The 19,732-nt window shown below is 37.7% G+C and overlaps 1 protein-coding gene across 1 annotated transcript in view; it reads left to right on the top strand.

Annotated features, from left to right (window-relative positions):
* Positions 1–19,732, top strand: part of UGGT2 (UDP-glucose glycoprotein glucosyltransferase 2) — a 107,345-nt gene that overhangs the window by 11,703 nt on the left and 75,910 nt on the right. Inside the window, exons 4-10 of the mRNA XM_009891936.1 lie at positions 598–677; positions 1,263–1,345; positions 9,875–10,005; positions 11,137–11,249; positions 15,468–15,642; positions 17,998–18,094; positions 19,127–19,208. Of these exons, the coding sequence (XP_009890238.1) occupies positions 598–677; positions 1,263–1,345; positions 9,875–10,005; positions 11,137–11,249; positions 15,468–15,642; positions 17,998–18,094; positions 19,127–19,208 (761 nt within the window). The remainder of the gene's footprint in view (positions 1–597; positions 678–1,262; positions 1,346–9,874; positions 10,006–11,136; positions 11,250–15,467; positions 15,643–17,997; positions 18,095–19,126; positions 19,209–19,732) is intronic.

The raw sequence follows: 19,732 nt of genomic DNA, 5'->3' as shown, positions 1-19,732 counted from the left end.
CGTTAGGCCGGGGGAAGGGGAGCAGCGGCGGTGACTCCCCTGGCGGTCTCCGGGGAAGGTCGAGGGCGCCTCGCTGAGGGGCAGGAGGAGGGAGGGACCCGTTCTCCCCGCTGAGAGGGAAGGTGGGCGGTCAGGCTGCGCTTCTCGCCCCTCTGCTTCTGTCAGAGGGCTCGTTCGAGTACTCCTTTGGTATAAGGCTTAACTGCTTTCTCTTTTTGTAAAATGCTATGGGGGGTGCTGGCAGGCTTTCCCACGTTTTAAGGGTGCTATTTAAATTGCTGTGTTTCTAAGCTACTGAGGCGTTTTGCTGGTTTTGTTGAGGCCGTGCAATGGGCCAGTCTACGCAATCCCTGCGTTCCACTGAGTGATGCTAACTCTTCTCACTCCAATTGGTTTACTTCCACTCGTGAATGAAATAATTCTGTATAAAGGGATTAATGAAGATGTGAAGCTGTAGTAGTAAAACACGTCTTTTTTTTTAAGGAAGTTATTGTTAACTTGTAATATCAAAATTGGAAGTGAAAATGTTTTCCAGTATTATGTGTTTGTGGCTCCCCTGCCAGTTTGGTTTAAATTTTTTTTGTTTTGTTTTTAAAGTTATTTTCTGCTGTTCGTAGAACTCCCATGAAAGAGAGGATTGCAAGCTTCTGTAATCAAAGGAGTGGCAAACTTCCAAAGTAAATGTTAAAAAACAGTATGCTCATGCTAGGGAGTAGATCTTTTTTGCAGACATAAAGGGGCGGGGGATGCAACTGATGTTCCCTTAAGAAAAAACCACAAAACTAAAAGGTGTTCCCAGGAAATGGAATAATGGTATTTGGAATAAAGCAAGCCTTACCTTTTATTTTCTGTAAGGATTAACCCATGTTTGAAAGTGTTCCAGAGATTGGGGGCCTCCCCTGCATAGCAAAGTAGACATTGTCATTTAATTAAAAAGTATAACCTGGCAGAGTGTGTGTTCTTATTTGTATATTTAGCCACTATTAAATAAAGTTTGTGTGCTGAGTTGATTTTTATTCATAACTGTATATTGGAATACCTGTAGAAAAATAAAGTGAAAAATTGTGTTTATTTCTGTATCAGAGAATAGTCTACTTGCTTTACAGCTCTTATTGTTGAGTTCAGATTGGTAGTGTCATTGAATATAATTGGTTGTTGCTGGGTATTTGTTATTTTAAACAACTGAAGATTATTTTTTTTTTACTGTGGTACATCTTTGGACAAAGTCAACCTATGGACAATTCATTTTTATTTTTAAACAGTGAATTTATTGCAGAAGATGGTAATGAGAAGTTTTGGCAGTTCTTGGAAACTGTACGAGAACTAACAGTTTATAAGCAAGGAGGTAAGTTAAACAGCATGCTAGTATTATCTTGCACTGTATTTAACTTTTAAACATCAAGCTAACACATTAACTAGTTCCAGTCAGGTAAAGCCTAACTCTTCCACTATTGCCCACTAGGTAGATTTCTTTCAGAAGATTGTAGCGCTTTTCCCCCTGGGACCTCTACCTGTAGGGGTGCTCTGAAAGCAAGGAAGAAGAGATGGACTCAACTGCTGTTACAATATGGAACAGAACTGTAAAGATTACAGGATACTTACCTTCTTATGTGACTCAGCAAGAGCTTACATGATATTCAGACTTTGTCTTTTGTGTAGGATTGATGTTTTTAGGGGAGAGAAAGCCACAAATAACTAAACTGAAAATGCTAGCTAAAGGAAAGAATGAAAAGAATGGCCAATGAAGGTCTAATACGTGTAGGTGGCTTAGAGGCTGTTTTCTAGCAGCTGGTGTTTTAGAATAAATGTTTATCACTGTCAAAATAGTATTTAAAAAAAAAAATTTGTATGATAAGACATAAGACTATTAAGTTGATCTAAGTTTGGAAAGAGGACCAAAGCATAAAATCCAGCAAATGAAGCATGAATGCAAGCCACCTGAGAAGATACCTTTGGGATCAGCTTAGTAGAAATGACAATGGTGATGGAAAACTTGGAAACCTACAACAGGTTGGTCAAGGTTAGACCTACTTGTTAATAGATGAACAAGGTGAAAAAAGCTTTAAAACCAGGTAAGACAGTTTGGTTTTGCTCTTTACTTTGGAATAGTACAGCTCTTTAGGCATGAGTGTGAGGACCTAACACTACTGATTGTGGCAGAGATGGGGTTAATTTCTCCCAGGAGCCGGCAGGGGGCAGGTATTCCATCCCATGTGACCCATGCCCGGGCTATAAGAGGTGCTAGCCGGGCGAGGAGAGGAGTTGCCACTTGGGGTTGGGCTACGGTGTGACTTGGGGTGGTATTGGAATCGCGTCTTCATATCCTTTTATTGGTGTTATTGTTTTGTTTTCATCTTCCCTTTTTCTGTTCTGTTAAATTGCATTATTTTAACCCACGAGTTTTGCCCTGTCGATTTTTTTTTTTTTTTTTTTTTCTCCTCACGTCGGTGGGAGTTGCGAGCAGCTGCATGTTTCTTTATTGCTGGCTGAACCCAAACCATGACACACTAGCACTAGAGCAGACTTCAGGTAAATTCAATATTACATGAATAGTCAAAAGCTAACAAATTGTGGAAAGATCACAGAGGAAATGGCAGTAAGATGGTAGAGATGAATCCTTGTTATGTGAAAAATGCTGTATATGGGAGGGAGAACTTAAGAAACAACACACTTCAACAATTGTGACTGCCCAAATACAAGTTCAAAAGGCATTGTGTTGTCTGTGTGGATAGGTCAGTGAGAATGTTATTTGAGTGCTCAGCGATGCCCAACACAGCCAATAGACTTTTAAAAAAAAAAAAAGTTACTAGGAAGGGAACAGGGACCTGCATGGTAAACAACATTTTGCTGCTTATGATTGCATGGTGCACTTGTGTTGAGTAAAACATGGTGTTCTAGTTTACTGTCTCCCTTATTTCCCTCTTCGTTCCTTTAGAAAGGATGTAGTAGAAGTAGGTGTACAAAGAACTGTGACTGTAGTTGTGGGATATCAACTGGAAGAGGTAAAAAGAACCCCATGAGCTGATGAAAACTGGGGATGGTCTGGGGTCAGAAGTACAAACAAAACCAGAGAGAATCACTGAGAACAGTTGGCCCAAGTGGTGAATGCTGCTCAGAAACATTCTGTGCAAGGGCATGAGGACACAGAAAATGGCAGTAGGTGCAGAATTTGGCCTGTCACGTTTGTTGAGGCAAGTACTGGTGACTAATGCCGTTAAAGGTCTTTGTCAATGCAAAGGACGGTAGCATGGGTTACACTTTCCACAGGGTTGTGAATGACACAAAACTGGGAGGAAAAATTGAGAAGCCGGAGGGTAGGGTTGCCATCAGAGGGGCACTGGCAGGCTGGAGAGATAGGCCAACAGAAACATGGGGAAGTTTCAGCAAAGGTGCTTCTCGGACATCTACGCATGGACTGGAATAGTCTCAGCAAGCATACAGCCACTGACTGACTAGAAAGCGGTTTTTGAGGAACAGACCTGGGGATTCTTATCAACAGACAGTTGCATTAAATTCTTATGCCCGAGAAGGCCAACTACATGCTAGGCTGCATCAGCAAGAGCATAGCCATCTGGTCAAGAAAAGTGAATGTTCCACTGTATATGTCACTTGAAAGACCTCCCCCGAGGTTGGGGCTCCCTGTTAAAGGATAGACAAGATACACTAGAGCAAGCCTAGGAGATCACCTCTCCTAGGTGAGGGGGAAGTGGAGCAGAGTTCAGAGGAAAGGCTGAGAGAACGGGGTTTTACTCAACCTGAGGAAGAGAGGAGTAAGGAGAGACCTCAAATCTTCAACTTTTTATTAGGAAAGTTTAACGAAGACGGAACCAGACCCTTCCTAAAGGTACATAGTAATATGAGGGGGGAAAAAAAAGAAGAAAAAAAAAAAAAAAAGGCAATGGGTACAAGTTGAAACGTGGAAATTTTGGTTAGATAATAAGCGAAATGTTTCTGCCATGGGGTTGGGTAAACACTGGAACAGGCTGCCCCAGGAGGCTGTAGAATCTCTGTTCTTGGAGATGCTCAAAACTGTGCTGCATGAGGCCCTAAGCAGCCTAATCTATCACTGAAATTAGATCTCCTCTAAGTAAAAGTTTGGATGAGGTGACCTCCAGAAGTCACTTTTGACTTGAATTATTCTTTTTTTTCCCTATAAGTGGTTTAGATGCAGCTGTTACTGCCTTGAGACAAGACTGATGTTTATGTGTCAGGGGTTTTTATCAGCCATCTCTTGTCTGCTTGGACCAACTTTCCAAGGAATTTGAAGCTTTAGTGACACTTACTATTAGTGACACAGATGTCTGTTGAAATTTGCTGTTAGCTGCGTACTTTACCCATTTCACCTAGATAAACTCTGTGTGATTGAGAATAAATAAATTCAAGTAGGATGATCTGCATGGTCTTAGCTTGCCAGTAAAGAATCATGGTAGTGGGGAACCTTGAGAACATACTAAAATACTATTTTAGTTAAGCATACTAAGCAATTGATGTTTATATGTTTATTTATCATTATGGCCAATGAGCTCCTATGTTTGTAATGCAGGAAAACTTAAAGTTTTAAAGTCGTTAAAAGTGGCACCAAGTGGTTTTCCTAAAAGTCAATTCATAGTTGGGGTGATATTATACAAGCAAACCAGTGCTCTTTATGAACAGGATAGGAAGGAAAGATTCAGTTTTAGAGGAAAAGTGGTTATTTAATGACAAAATCACATCAATATTGAGTCTTCCAACTTGACAGCGTCTTGCTGAAGTCAACATACTAAGTGTGAAATAGAAATGTCATGAGCGTCATGCGTGTCCAGCAGTAGTTAAGCTGCTTTCCGTAGGGAGGCCTGCATTAGGTATCTACAATAAAATGGTCAGCTAGAGTGAAAAAATACTGATACTGAAATAGTGGTGTGGCATACTTACTGAGAGGTGTGTAATCGTATACCTCTGAGGAGAAGTTGGTTCTCTGGATGGTGTGGAATGGGTTCTGTCTTAGCTGTTGCATGTCAAGACACGCATGTTGCATGTAGAGGGATGTTCATGATGCAGTAAGGCTGAAGTAACAATAACTACTTGAGCAAATTAAAGGATCTGGCTTTAAAAGGCTTGGTTGGGGTGATTGACTTTTCAGTTCTGCTCTGGATGATATCAGGAATAGATAGGGTGGTTAACTGGGGAATAAAAGCATAGAAACTTACTTTCATAGAAGGTAAAGAATTACTAGATTTGATGCTGAAAAACTGGGTTTGTTGGAGAATTGCATGATAGCTTTGTATCCCAATCTACTGTTGAGTATTTCAGAGAAGTTGTGAGGTATTAAAGGTAAAACTTAAAAAATCAAGTGTGGTGGCTTTTTTTTTTTTATTAAATCACTCTTTGGATGATTTCCAATCCCTTGCTTATCAGTTGTCAAAACTTGTTATTTTAAATTTAGAAAAAACAACATTTGTTGTTAACTTGCTCATTTAAAATATTCAACCTTAGCAAATTATGTCTAATAATGGTCTGATCAGCTATGATATATGTAGCAATTTAATAGATTTGGTAGGAACAATGTATGTGGAATTTGGAAAAGCATTTAGTCTTGTGATGTATTTGGTTTTAACATTTTCTTTAATGTGAACTCAAATCAACTTGGGCATCATTCAGATTATACACTATGGAAAACATGAAAAAGTTAATGATGGGATACGCTGTATTAAATTAGAGTGAGGTCTTCAGGTAGCATGGACAGCATTATGTATGTCCACTTAAGGCTTGTGGAAGATTCGGAAATGCAGATGATGCAATTTTGGGCTGCACGTATGTTATAAAGAAATCAAAGCTACTAAAATTTCCCATTAAAAACAGCACAGTTGCAAAACACTGAAGACTGCATTTTAAACTAGTTGCTGCTTTTATATCTCAAAAGGTTAATTTAGGAACACAGAGTGAAGGTAAGTAGCCAGTTCCCCGCCAACTAATTATAACTTGAGTGTTTACTGTCTTCCCAAGTGGTTCAGTTTATATAGTGAATTTTCAGTTGCCTCTTAAATACATATTAAAAAAAAAAATACAAACAAAAAAAAAATAGCCAAACCCCTCACAAACATACCAATAGGGTAACTCTTTTCTCTTGAAAAAATTGTAACTTGTAAAGAGAAAACTCTTTTCTTGAAAAAATTGTAACAGTATGTTACACATAAACAACAGGCATGCAAATTATTTGTTGTAATCTAAACGACTATACATTATTCACAGCTAAACTAGATAAGTATTTTTTACGTACATATCAACGATTCAGGAGGAATTGGTTTCACAAGCATGGCACTTCTACAATAATCATGCAATAAAATGAACTATTCCCTCTCTGTCGGCATCTTGCTGGAATGCCATAGGGATTTGACTGGCCGGTGATTGCTTGAAGTGCTGTTACCCAGGGTCTTTAATTCCCTGTCTGATCTATAGATACAGATATACACATCTATGCAGTTGGAACAGTCCCCGTACTCCCACCCATCAAAATAATTAATCGGAAGATTTTTTGATCATTATATCCCTTAGGTTTACTCTCCCCACCTCCTCTGCCTCAGTACTTTGAATTCTGCAGGCCACCAGCGTGTATCCAGACTAATTTTGTGCTGTGTGCATAGGATCTGAGGAACTGTGATATAGACCTTTACTTTCCTTTTGTAACCATCCTGGTCATCTCCCTTTAATTATTTTTAATCTACCTGTGATGTGAGATACTGACCTTATAGCAGCTTTCCAGTATCTGAAGGGTGCTTATAAGACAGCTGGAGTGGGACTTTTTACAAGGGCATGTAGTGATAGGACAAGGGGCAATGGCTTCAAACTGGAAGAGGGGAGATTTAGATTAAGTATTAGGAAGAATTTTTTCACTGTGAGGGTGGTGAGGCACTGGAGCAGGTTGCCCAGGGAAGTTGTGGAGGCCCCATCCCTGGAGGTGTTCAAGGCCAGGCTGGATGGGGCTTTGAGCAGCCTGGTCTAGTGGAAGGGGTCCCTGCCCATGGCAGGGGGGGTGAACTAGATGATCTTCAAGGTCCCTTCCAACCTAAACCATTCTATGATTGTGGATATTAAATGTCAATGTGTAAATGAGTCTGCTTAGCTAGCTTTTCAGTTCTTGTTGTAGTCAATCTAATCAATTTGGCTACGGGAGTTGAGAGAGCTGTTCAGCTGACAAATTTAGGCATCTTTAGAGTGAGCTAAATAGCTTTCCAGGTTTTGTTGGCTGCCAGGCTGTATCTCTCTTGGCTAGAATGGAAGTTTACAGATACATAGCTCATACACCCGCATTCAGATGTCTGAAATCTGGAGCTGTATCCTATTAATGTTGTCTCATTTGTTTATTTTTAAATCAACTTTGTTGATGAATTTAGTGGTAATATGTTGTCATGCAGCATTTTATGACCAGAAACATCTGTTTCTCCGTGGTTCCCTGTAACATCCTAAGAAACTTAAAATAACTTTAAAATACTCCTTGGCATAGAGTGCAGTGTTAAAATGTGCCTAGAGGGCAAGTAGTTATCAAGTTTCAAGGAGCAAATACCATGTGAAAATAATTTGCAAAACTGTAACCATAGTTCTCTATGTAATAAACTTTAAAAAATGATTTTGCATTAGGTGGATTGTATAGCATTTGATGTGGATTAATTTATGTTGCTGAAGTTTAAAGTACAATTGTAGTTTGAGTGAAGTCAGCAGTGTTAATACAAGTTGAAGTAGTAGGAGTGGATGCATGATTTGATAAATGTAACCTTGTCAATATGTTATACAGTCATTTTTGAAGACACATGGCAAATTATTTTATTTTTTTTACTCATTAAAATCATCATTGTCTTAATCATCTTTCAGAGCAAAAATATCAGCTGTTTAATATACGTCAGTGAAAGCACAGCTGGAATTTGGAAGCCAAAGTATTTAAAGCCTTCTGGTAAAAATGTTTTATTGAGGTGGTATCTTTAGACTTGTAAATTTAATAACTCTTCATTGTGTTCAATAGGATGTTATTTGGGGCTGAGTGGAGAGGCAGAAATTTTGGATCGAATTTTTATTTCTGTGGAGATGATTTGAAGAAAATTTGCAAGTATAGTTATTGGAAAAACATGTCAATCTGGAAGCATTTGACACTTCCAGATTTTTTATGTTCACTGCTCAGAATGTGTGAAGCTAAATTTATCTCATTTGAGTTCTGCCAGAGCTACATGTAGGTTTAGAGAAGATAGAAGAGATGGGCTTTTTGTCCATTGGTTTTAATGTTAGACAGTAATGATCATATACAATTTACGGGAAGGCAGCTTTCTGGAAATGCAGATCATACCCTTTTGTAATCTTAGATTCTAGTGAATTACAGCAAACTCAGCCTTCCTAAATAATGAGTTTTAAGAGGGAGGAGAAGACAGAAAGGAGTTCCTAGAGGCTTTAAGAACAAAAGAAGGTTAGGGGTTCTAAAGAGGAAAGTGAGAGGATAGGAAGTGCTTAGTTGTGAAAATTGTATACAGAACTGCTGGGAGCTATTCCAAACCTATGGCCTATTGGGCTCTTGTATGTGGTCTAATGTTTTGCTGGAACCTAGGCCATGGTGAGGGAATGGCATTTTGATTGCTGCAGTCATCATTTCATACAAGTACTTCTGAGATCTACTGCAGCTGAGGCAGGTAAAATCATGTGAGATGATTTTCATGCCGTGTAAAAATTCAGTGTCACTTTGGACCCCTAAAGGAGTTTCCTACGGGGATGGTCATTCCACTTTCAGAGCAAGAGCACCTTTAAAGTAAGGTGTTGACCAAAACCCCCAGATAAATTCAAGCTGAACAGGTAGAATGGTCATTCCTGTAGCTCACTTTCCCTTTGCTGCAAATTTTCACCTTTGTAGGAGAATATTTGAATTGCATGTGAAAAAGATCTTGAATCACTGCAGTTTCCAGGTAGTATCTGTCCATGTAGGTAAAATACATGCTGACTACGGTGGTTTTTGGGCTGTAAGTTGGCAATTCTGGACTGCTTCACGCGTGTTTCAGCTGTTCCTCCTGTGGAAGAGCAATCGCTGGAACAGGGATGGTGCATAAGGCTTGGTATGGTCACAGCTTTGGTTCTCTGACTCTAATTTGTATGTGTTCAAAAATATCATACAGTATAATGTATACAGCCTGATTTAAAATTTTGGTGAGCATTATTCCCTAAACAGATACAGGTCTTTTTCACAACTTGCTAAAAAAATATTACAGCCTCTTTCTAATTAGGCTGCTTTGCCTCACAGTCCAAGGAATATGCCTTTAGAAGAAGAAATTAAGGTTAATTATTTTCAACCAATGCTCTTTATTATCACTTCTGTCATTGCCAGACACCGTCCACCTTCCTTCTTACTCGTAGTCCTAATTTTGGCCTTGAGAAGGCAAGATATGCAGGGAGGGGGGAAGCCACTTCACATGTTGCATCCATTCTCATACTCTTGTTTATCAACTGTCTTTAAGGAAGAAATAGGGTATGTGAGAGTAGCCCAAAGAATGCCACCTTTAGAAGATTTTTATTTATGTAAGTTGCATGGTCGGAGTGTTTCAAGACTAAATGTGAGGAAATCGTTTGTAAAATAATGCTGGTTGAAAGTAAGTAACCTTCAAAATTTGAGTTAAAAGGCTAGCATAAGCTTGATAAATAGAAATAAATGAATAAGCTCTATTCAAGACTTTCCATTTGGGTCTGCGGAGAGACATTATTGTCTTGAGTTGATTTTTATATTGCTGAAAGTGATTCAGATGTTAACTAGTGCTATTACACTAATTTTTATTGTATTTATGTTGCTTTAGGCCTTTAGAATTGGTAGTAATATTTTAGAATACCAAAAGTGTCTGTTGTTTGTTTGTGTTTTTTTTTTTTTCAACAGATTCAGAGCATTCCTATTACAATTTAATCTTGAAGAAAGCAGGACAATTTTTATCCAATTTGCAAATCAATCTATTGAAGTTTGCACTTTCCATACGGGCATATTCTCCAACTATTCAGATGTTTCAGCAGGTAACTGATATATACAGTACATGATTTTCTCTGGTATTTTGGCTGCAGAGTGATGAATGTTCATTGTTACAGTTCATTAAAATATATGCTGACATTATTTGGAATGAAATATGATTCATTTATAAAGGTGATGCTTTATAAGCTGGTTATATTGACAGGAACAAATATTCACGTTTAATTGTATGGGTAACATTTTCAAGGTAGAATTTTTGGAATTGTTCCTTTTTAAAACTCTGGTTGTGGGGTTTCTTTTGCATTGCTTTCAATAATCCTATGGGAATTCAGACATTCCCAATGTAGGAAATTTCCTGTAGCTTCAAGTCATTTATATTTGTTATTTAGTGGACTTCTTATCTCTGTCATTATTTTAGTATTTGAACAGTTGAAAGATAAAATAGTCAAATACCTGCTTTGTTAATGAAAAAGTGGGAGGACATAAATTCACTGTGCCTCTAGCCTAAAGCTGCTCCTCCTCCTTTTAGCAATGCCACCTTCAAGATAAAGTAAGAAATCCATGTTTCTGAAAGGTAATAAGCTGTAATAAAGTTAGGTTTTTTGCAAGTGTTCTCTGGAGGAATATCATCATCTCAGACTTATATCTTTTCATTTTTATCTTCCAACTTGTGAATCCAGTCGTTGATATGCAGTCATACCATTCCTGTTTTACATAGGAATAGCTGAATAGAGTTAAATAAAAAAAAGAAGGTGGAGGGATGGGAAGGAGAGAGAACCAAAAATTGATGTTAATTGTTTTGGATTTATTGGTTAGCAGTCAAATCTTTGTATGTTAACATGATCGCTGATAGCGACTAAAAATTAAAAACATCTCAGCATACAGGCTGCGATTTCAGCTTGTAGAGGAGATTGCTCAGCCCTGTCTTTACAGAACATAAAATGGACTTGCTTTTTCCAGAGTATGACTGCATTTGATAGACTACATCTCACAAAGGTTATAAGGTCTTAATCTTCTAATATTTTCCATTACTTTTTTCACATGTACCCAATTTTGAATGGGCTTAATTAGAAACACAACTCAATGGCAGCTGTTGAGTTATTTTAATCAAAGGGATGTGAGTTTAAGTTGAAGTGCAATCAAAGCATTCTGGTTGAGTATAATTGTTGAAATATTAGATTGCAGCTGATGAACCTCCACCAGAAGGCTGCAGTGCATTTGTGGTTATCCATGAGAAGCACACCTGTAAGACTAATGAAATAAAAAAGTTGCTGAAGAAGGCTGCTAAAAGGTAAATGTAATGATCTGTTTTAAGAGGAAAACCAGATTACTAAAGAGGGAAATATATTATTGCATATATACTTGTAGTATTTTGAAATGTTGTGTTCTACTTACTTGATAATGCCAAGCCCATAAACCCCTGTTTACTGGATATTGAAAGACATAACCATTTAAAATATACATTATTTTAAGAGTTACTTTTGGTTTTGAAATATTTTGAACACTTTCTGTTATGAGAATTCATCAATTATGAATCCAAGTAGGGATTTAAAATAAAATCATAGAGCTTTGCTCCTTTAACCACATGGATAATTTTTTCCCTTTTTTCTTTTTTGTTTGGGATAGTCAAGTTTAAGTTACAGTGTACTTTGTATACAAGCTTACCTTTCTATGTAGTAAGTGCTGCTGCATTTGAGGTTTTCTGGATGGGAAGAGGATGGAAGAGGAGTCTATCTCAACTGGCATAACCTTTTCTCAGCTTGTGCTAGACTTTGCATCTATCAAGCCTTTCTGCAGGCTTTGTCGTGTGGAAACTAGCATCAGTCCAGAATGAATTTGGGCCATGAAGTAAAGTAATGTAGAACCAGTCAAAGTAACATATGAGAACAAAATACTGAAAGCAAAATGTTTAATCTCTATTAAAAAAAAAAAATTCATTCCTATTTTTTCAAGACCTGTATGTAGCATTTGTTTGTCTGTTTTTCCTGCAGTGGTGAAAGTCACCATAATTACATTAGTGTTGATACCCTCAGCTGCTTCATGGAGATGTGTAGAGCTGAAAGATGATTTAGTAGGGCAGATTTCTTGGATTTGGCTTTTTATCAAATATAAATGAGGAAAAAAAAATCCTGAAAACCTATAAATTTGTCTCTTTGGGGATGGTTGCTTCTGAAAACAATTTTGTGGTTTATATGTGTGATTTATGATATCTTTTAAGTCCACTGATACAATTACAGCCTACTAAATCGTTGTCTTTTATTTATTCAATAGCCAAGGTTTTTGCAAAAACACTTCACTGTCTAGTTTGCCATGTCCCATTTTTAACTATTACATTCTGTCTAACAAATGTCTCTTACTTTGTTACATATCCTATTTGTACTATATTTTGGCTTTTAAAATGATGTTGAATTCTTCTGTTCGTATATTAAGGCATCATGAGACCTTGACATTTTATCACAATGTTTGAATATGCTCTTCTAAAGCAGATAACTGGATTTGGCACATTATCCTTTCTGGAGATAATATCCCAAAATTTACAAGATTCTGGAAATTCACAATGCTAAACAATAGAATCTAGAAGTATTCAGAATTGAAATACTTAGACTTCTAGGAATCATTAACTTTAAGAACACACAACAAAACAATTTCTTTCTATTAAATTGTTCTTGTGTTTTGGATAGTTTTGTGTGCACCAGTCACATTACAACCTTCAGCAATCTACAGCTGCAGGGACAACATCTTGATAAATTTCCTCTCCTTCTCCCCACCCCAAAAGTAGTTGAGTCACTCAAATATTTAGAGTTCCTGGAGCTAGACTTTGAGGAAAAACATGTTCACCTTCAGGTTGTTGTTTCCACTATTATTTCCAGTTGTGCTCTGGGTAGCAGATGCTTTTCACTTGTGCTGGAGATGTTTAACCTAGATGATATAGATAGGGCTGTGCTCCTGCTCTGCTGCCTTTTCTATATGGTGAACAAATGATATACAGGACAGTGTGCCATCCCGCTGTTTGTTCCTCTAAACCAGTAAATCTTTTTCTCTGTAGCTTTTATGAAAAGAGATATTTTTGTTTTATCGATTTCTTTTTTATTTCAAACTATTTTCATTGTGTTTCATTTTCTTTTTCTGTCTTGTGTCTGTAATGACTCTTCCACTTAAGCCAGGCCAACTTAAGCTAGGCTTTCAGTTGTGTCCTGAAGTTCCCACTATTGGATGAGGACACTAGAAATGTTCTAATTTTAGGGATGATAGTTTCAAATCTCACTGGAAGGGAAAGAAGAGGTTGCAGCATTATTTTGTGCAAATCCATCAGCTCAACCTAAGATCCAGGAAGTCTCGGGCACTTTGGACTCAAGAAAGCCCAAATAGTCTGCATGTCAAGATCAAGGTTTTGCTTCATCCAGTCCTTTATGCAGCAGCTACTGTGATTTGGTCCATTGCGCTTTCAGCCACGTTGCAACAAACTACATGGCTCCAATTGGAAGTATTTTGTGTGGAGGAGCAATGGGCTGCTCAAGGGCTCTGGACGTTTCAACACAAGATCTTCAGTGGTTAAATGGTTGGGATTGCTTATCTTGCTAATTGTCTAAAACACAACACTAAGATTTCTGGGGCTGTTGCTGCCAAGAGCAGAAGCATTGATGGGAGTCATTGATGGGAGTTTTTGCCCAAAACAATCAATGCATTAGAAGGTTTGTCAGTACGCATGTCTGCTGTCTTCAATCCTAGTTTAGCGAGTCCAGAACTCCACATCTGTGTATTTTTTTATCTTTTTTTTTTTTTTTTTGTCTGCCCAACTGCTGTTCCTTCCCTTTCAGGCAGCCTTCTCATGAGAATCTCTTATGGCAGGAAATAAATTAGCTTTCAGCTTTAAGAATAAGAGAATCAATTACTTCTCACTACTATTCAGTGTCTAAGAGAAACAGAGAACAAAGACTTATCTTGGATTTACAAGGGCTGAACACTTTAATTCTCCAATCCAAGGTCATTATAGTAGCGCTATGCAGTGTTATTTCACTGCAGCACTTAAATTTTTAGTGAAGCTTGGTCATTATAGTATAAAATGCTTCCTTTGAGTCTGTCAGTGGTCAAGAAAGTCATGACTGCACTTGGTACCCACCTTTTGAGAACAGGTGTCATTCTCCTGCTGTACGAAGGTGAATAGTTAGGAAAAGAGAAGCTCCCTTGATTTAGGTTTTCAATACTCTATAAATGTTTGTGGCAGTTCCTATCTCTCTGTATATGAGAAGGAAATTGCATGAGTCACATCCCATATGTGTGCTTTTATTTGGGGCAAATCTGGATATGTTCCTGAACAGAGCTTACTCATTTTGGGAGTTATTTCAGACTCCCTGATGAGACACCTACTTTGTCTGCCCTGTCCTATAAAGAAGGTGGGAAAGCTTGCCTGATATTTCTGTGACACGTGGCTGCATGCACCCAAGTTAATTCTCAAACCAGGCACCTCATTTTGTCTCTACCTTACAGATGTGGTCTTTGATTGCATACCTACCAAGTTACATAGGATGTTCATGTTAAGGCCCTGAGTAACTTAATATAAACTGGCTCTGCTTTGAGTGAGGGCTTGGAGCAGATGGCCTCCAAAGGTCTTTTGCAGTGTAAATTATTCTGGGATTTTATATTGAAGATGCTCCTAAGCTTTGTATCACAGAAACTGTGACATGTGGAGTTCTGCCCATACCTTTCCAATAGGACTTCTCGAGCATCTACTACACACATTTCTGTAGCGTGTGTTGGATTAGTTTCTCAACTTGCCTTGGAGGCGTTTGGAGGGAGTTTACTGGTCTTTCAAGTGTGACTATGCAAAGGCAACAATGAAAAAGAAGTGTACTCATCAATAATCAGCACACTGAGTATATTACTCAACCATATCCCCTTTACTTTTAATCTTTCCAGGGATTTACTCAAAAGATATTTCTAGTCACCTAAGAAATCATTGCAGGTCTAGAAAGTGTAACTTTTCTACAGTCATGGCCTTCAAAAAGGAGGGTAGGTAGGCAATCAAAATTTTAAAATTAGCTAAATTAACAGTGCTTGATGGTGTAAGAGAGGCATAATCCCAGTGTGTGTTGGCAGCATTCTCAAACTTCGCTGACTGTCCTTCTGCTACTGTGTTACTCACTGACTGATCTGTATATCTCCAGTAATGCATCTTTTAAATTTGAAGGTTCAAGCTATAACTAATTGTTGCACAAAATCTCAAAGTCCTGTGCTCTTTGCTGGCTTTTTGTGTTGGGATTTGGTAAAATATATTAAAATTATTTATAGTTGATGCTGATTTTTCAATTTCTTGGGCTTTAATTTGAAAATTTGTGTTCTAAGTTCTTTTGTGAGAAATCATGATTATTTTGAGATGATTTTAACATGGCTTGTACACTTCTAGCGTATAAGCCATTAATGGTTTTTCAGTTATGAAGTAGAAAAACTGCCACTGCTTTTGTTTATTTTCTGAATATATAATATCACAATTATTTGTTTTTAAAACCAGACCCAGGCCATATCTTTTTAAGGGAGATCATAAATTCCCAACTCTCAAAGAGGATGGCCCAGTTGTTGTTCTTTATGCAGAAATGGGTACGAAAGACTTTGCTAAATTCCACAAGATTTTATCTGAGAAGGCGCAAAAGGAGGAAATTGTTTATGTTCTCCGGCATTATGTTCAGGTATGCGATTTAGATTAACATTGATTTAGTAAACTGTTAGTATTCTGTCTTTATTTTGCTTGCTTTTTGACATAACACACTTTCTACATTTATTTTTGCATTTGCCTAAATCATGTGCAATATATATTCTAATTTTAAAACTTTCTAGATGAAATGATTCACCTAATACAAACTTTGAAGCTGGGAAAGGATGATAATATTATATAATCCTGCATGCAAGCACTGTTTGCATCACCGATTGATCTTGAAATACCTCTGTTTTGGTTATGTGTCTGCTTTTTGTACATTGTTCAAAGATCTTGGGTGAATCTTGGTGAAGCAGACTGAACATGTTAATTACAAGAATTAGAAAAATGGGAAGTAGAATAGAAAATAAAGTTGATAAATAGTTATACTTTTATATATTCTCAGTATAATCACATATGTTCATTGTAGTACAGCAGCATGGGCTATCACAGTAAACATCATTGACCAGTTTTTCACATCATTGACCAGTTTTTCAACACTTTCCACCATGTCAGTATTTAAACGTAATGTTTCTGACTGCTTTTCTTAACTTACTCTTCTCCCTAAAATAAACAAAGACAAATATCAGTATATGGAAATATATTGTCCCCAGTTTTGGTTATTGAAAGGGTCTTGTAATTTATATATAAGTATGGCTCTTTAATACTGCAGCTAATACAAGAATAATCTGATGAAGTGAGAGGTTGCTGTGATTTATGTAGACCAGGTATTTCAGGAAGATGAGATCTGTGGTTTGTGGATGACTGAGTTGTTTGCTCACAGTAATGAAACAGAGAATTTGAGGAAACCAATCTTAAATTCTAAGTTGTGTGGGATATAGTTTTTACTGAACTTTCCGTTCTTTTATGTGCCTTTTTTTTTTTTTTTAATTAAATACTTACAGTCTCCTTGCTTTGACTGGCTTATTGCACCATGGCTCTCCAAAATGCACGTTATCTTTCCTCCCTGTACTTTTTCTCTCTTCAGACTGCTCTTCCCTTTTCCTCCTTCCTCACAACCTCCATTTTTATTCTTTGGTTCCCACTGAGGCAGATTATCCCTCCTTTTTTTTCATTAAATACCAGAAGAGGGAGCATTGAGAGCAGAAGAGGTGCAGTCTTTCTGCTTTCTCTCTCTCTCTGTTTTTTTTTTTTTTTTTTGGCCAGTATCACCAAGTCTGCTTAGAGAGTGCAGTGCTCTCTGCATTGAGGTTTGCTTAGAGGACCAGCAGAGGAAACACTCAGCCCTGCTGGGTTTTCAGTTGTGGGCTGGAGGATTCTCAATACAGAATGATTCTTAGAAATTGTAAGCTGAAGCTGAAAAGCTTTCAAGTTCTGTGCATATGGAAACTGCGTTTTGGAAAGAGGATTTTCATACATTTTGGGCAAATTAGGGCACACTTTTCAGAAATACGTATGCTCTGAGTAATTCTACTGTTGAATGTCAAACTTGCACTCCAAAGTTAGTAATACTTGTTGTTTGCTTTTAATAAGTGGTAACCTGTTTTTAGTAGTAATACTTTAATATGTTTTCTTAATGATCCTTGCAGAAAGTGATTAACTCTTTCATCAAAACTTTTTGAAGGAATCAGCCTGATGTAGAAATGGAGAGTTTCCTCCCAATAGGCTGAAATCTGGCAAAATTACAAAGAAATGAAAACCAGTTTAAAATGTGACCAGTAATTGTATAGGGTTACTTATAATTACAGAAAGAAACCCTATACTTACTTACAATTACAGAAAGCTTACTTTCTGTTGTCACACACCTTCTCAATGGACCATCAATATGCTTTACATGACTCTTTGTCCTGGTTCCGGCAGGGATGGGGTTAATTTTCCCCAGGAGCCGGCAGGTGGCAGGTATTCCATCCCACATGAGCCATGCCCGGGCTATAAGAGGCGCTAGCCAGGGGGAGGAGAGCAGTTGCCACTTGGGGGTGGGCTGCGGCGGTTTGGGTCCAGTTGGTGCGCTTCATGGCGGTACTGTAATCGCGTCTTTATATCCCTTTACCGGTGTTATTGTTTTGTTTTCATCTTCCCTTTTGCTGTTCTGTTAAATTGCACTGTTTTAACCCACGAGTTTTGCTTTTTTCTGTCGATTTTTTCCCACGGCTGTGGGAGTTGAGTGAGCGGCTGTGTGGTTCTTTATTGCTGGCTGAGGGCAAACCACGACACTCTTGTAGTTTGTTTGGTGTAGTATTTTGTATTTCAACTCATAAACTGAAAGATGAATTTAAGTTATGACTGTCATAAAATTTTACAGTTACAGTATTAGGTATTTTTAATCTCCTATAAATACAGGTTTTTAATTCTTATTTTTTTCTTCTGTTAAAATAATATCATCAAACAGAAACCAAGTTCCAGAAAAATGTATTTATCTGGATATGGTGTAGAACTTGCAATAAAGAGCACAGAATATAAAGCAGTAGATGACACACAGGTTAAAGGTACGTTGTTTTTTTTATTCATTATATCTTTTTGGTGATTCTATTAAAACGTGTTACAATCTTCAGTTATAAAGTCAGTAAAGTTTTGAAGATTATACTTAATTTCTTTTTACAGAAGGAAGTCTCAGCATTTGAAAGTACTACATCAAAATATATGCCAGTATTTCTAAACAGTTGTGCTTAGGATATAGTTCATTACCTAACCTGTAATTATTGTTGTCTGGAGGTCTAGTTCAAAATGTAACACATTCTTCTTCCTTTCAATAAGAGTATTAACCTTTGTTGTTCAATTACTTTATGTTTGTTGGCATCTCTCATGTGCTAACTACCACAGTGTCTACTCATTACTGTTTCAGGGTTGGATTCCTAAATTTTTGTGAAAAATACTTTCATACCCTTCGTTAGGAAAGATGTGCTCTATCATAGGATTTGGTTCCAGCGTATGTTACTACGTGCTGAAATGAAGCACACATCACAGAAAGTAGTAGCTATAGCATTCTGACAGAGAGAAATTACTTTGTGAGGAGGTTTACAAGATTTAAAGAAAGTTAGTTAACTCTGTTTTGGTAAAGCTAAAGTTTAACAGCCTCTGAGCCACTTCAGAAAGAGTTCAGTATTCTTTTAAGGGAAAGAAACTCATCTCTGACTGACATCAAATGCTAGCTGAAGATTCAAGCACTTTAAAGTCGTGTTTTTCAAGCATAAACCTAGTAGTAGTTGGCTGGTAAGAGTTATACCTTACCACTTAATCAAACTGAGAAATGGCTATTTTTGGAAGCATGCTATTTAAACATATTAATTTCATTTATGTAATAAAAGTAACCATTGGATGAATGATATTTAAAAGTTAATTTGAATGTTGCTGATCTGATGCTAAAATATGAATGCATAAATATAAATCTAATTGAAATTACATCTGGGAATGACAGTGATCTGGGAATGTATGTTTCTGTTTACAGTTTTATAATTCATAGGAACATAATACATCAGTACTTTCTTGTTTTATATTGTTTATATATGCTGTGTGTTCAGGAGCAAATGATACAAAAGAAGAGGAAGATGATGATGAGGAGGAAGAAAGTGATGTCCAAGGATTTCTCTTTGGCAGATTAAAGTGAGTTGATATAAGTTCTGCATTAGTTTCTGAAACATGAACCCAAACCAAATCTTTTCTAGAAGTAGAGAGATTTATGTAGCAATGTGCAATCGCAGCCCAGAAGGCCAACCATATCCTGGGCTGCATCAAAAGAAGTGTGGCCAGCAGGTCAAGGGAGGTGATTCTGCCCCTCTACTCCACTCTCATGAGACCCCACCTGGAGTACTGCATCCAGCTCTGGAGTCCCCAACATAAAGACATGGACCTGCTGGAGCGTGTCCAGAGGAGAGCCACGAGGATGATCCGAGGGCTGGAGCACCTCTCCTATGAGGACAGGCTGAGAGAGTTTGGGCTGTTCAGCCTGGAGAAGAGAAGGCTCCAGGGAGACCTGATTGTGGCCTTCCAGTCCCTAAAGGGGGCCTACAGGAGAGCTGGGGAAGGACTTTTTACTAGGGCAGGTAGTGACAGGACGAGGGGGAATGGCTATAAACCGGAAGAGGGCAGGTTTAGATTAAACATTAGGAAGAAGTTTTTCACTTTGA

This window comes from Charadrius vociferus, unplaced genomic scaffold (genome assembly GCF_000708025.1).
Source record: "Charadrius vociferus isolate BGI_N301 unplaced genomic scaffold, ASM70802v2 scaffold110, whole genome shotgun sequence".
NCBI lineage: Eukaryota > Metazoa > Chordata > Aves > Charadriiformes > Charadriidae > Charadrius > Charadrius vociferus.
The sequence above is the reverse complement of the archived record's forward strand: the minus strand, read 5'-3'. Positions and strand labels throughout refer to the sequence as shown.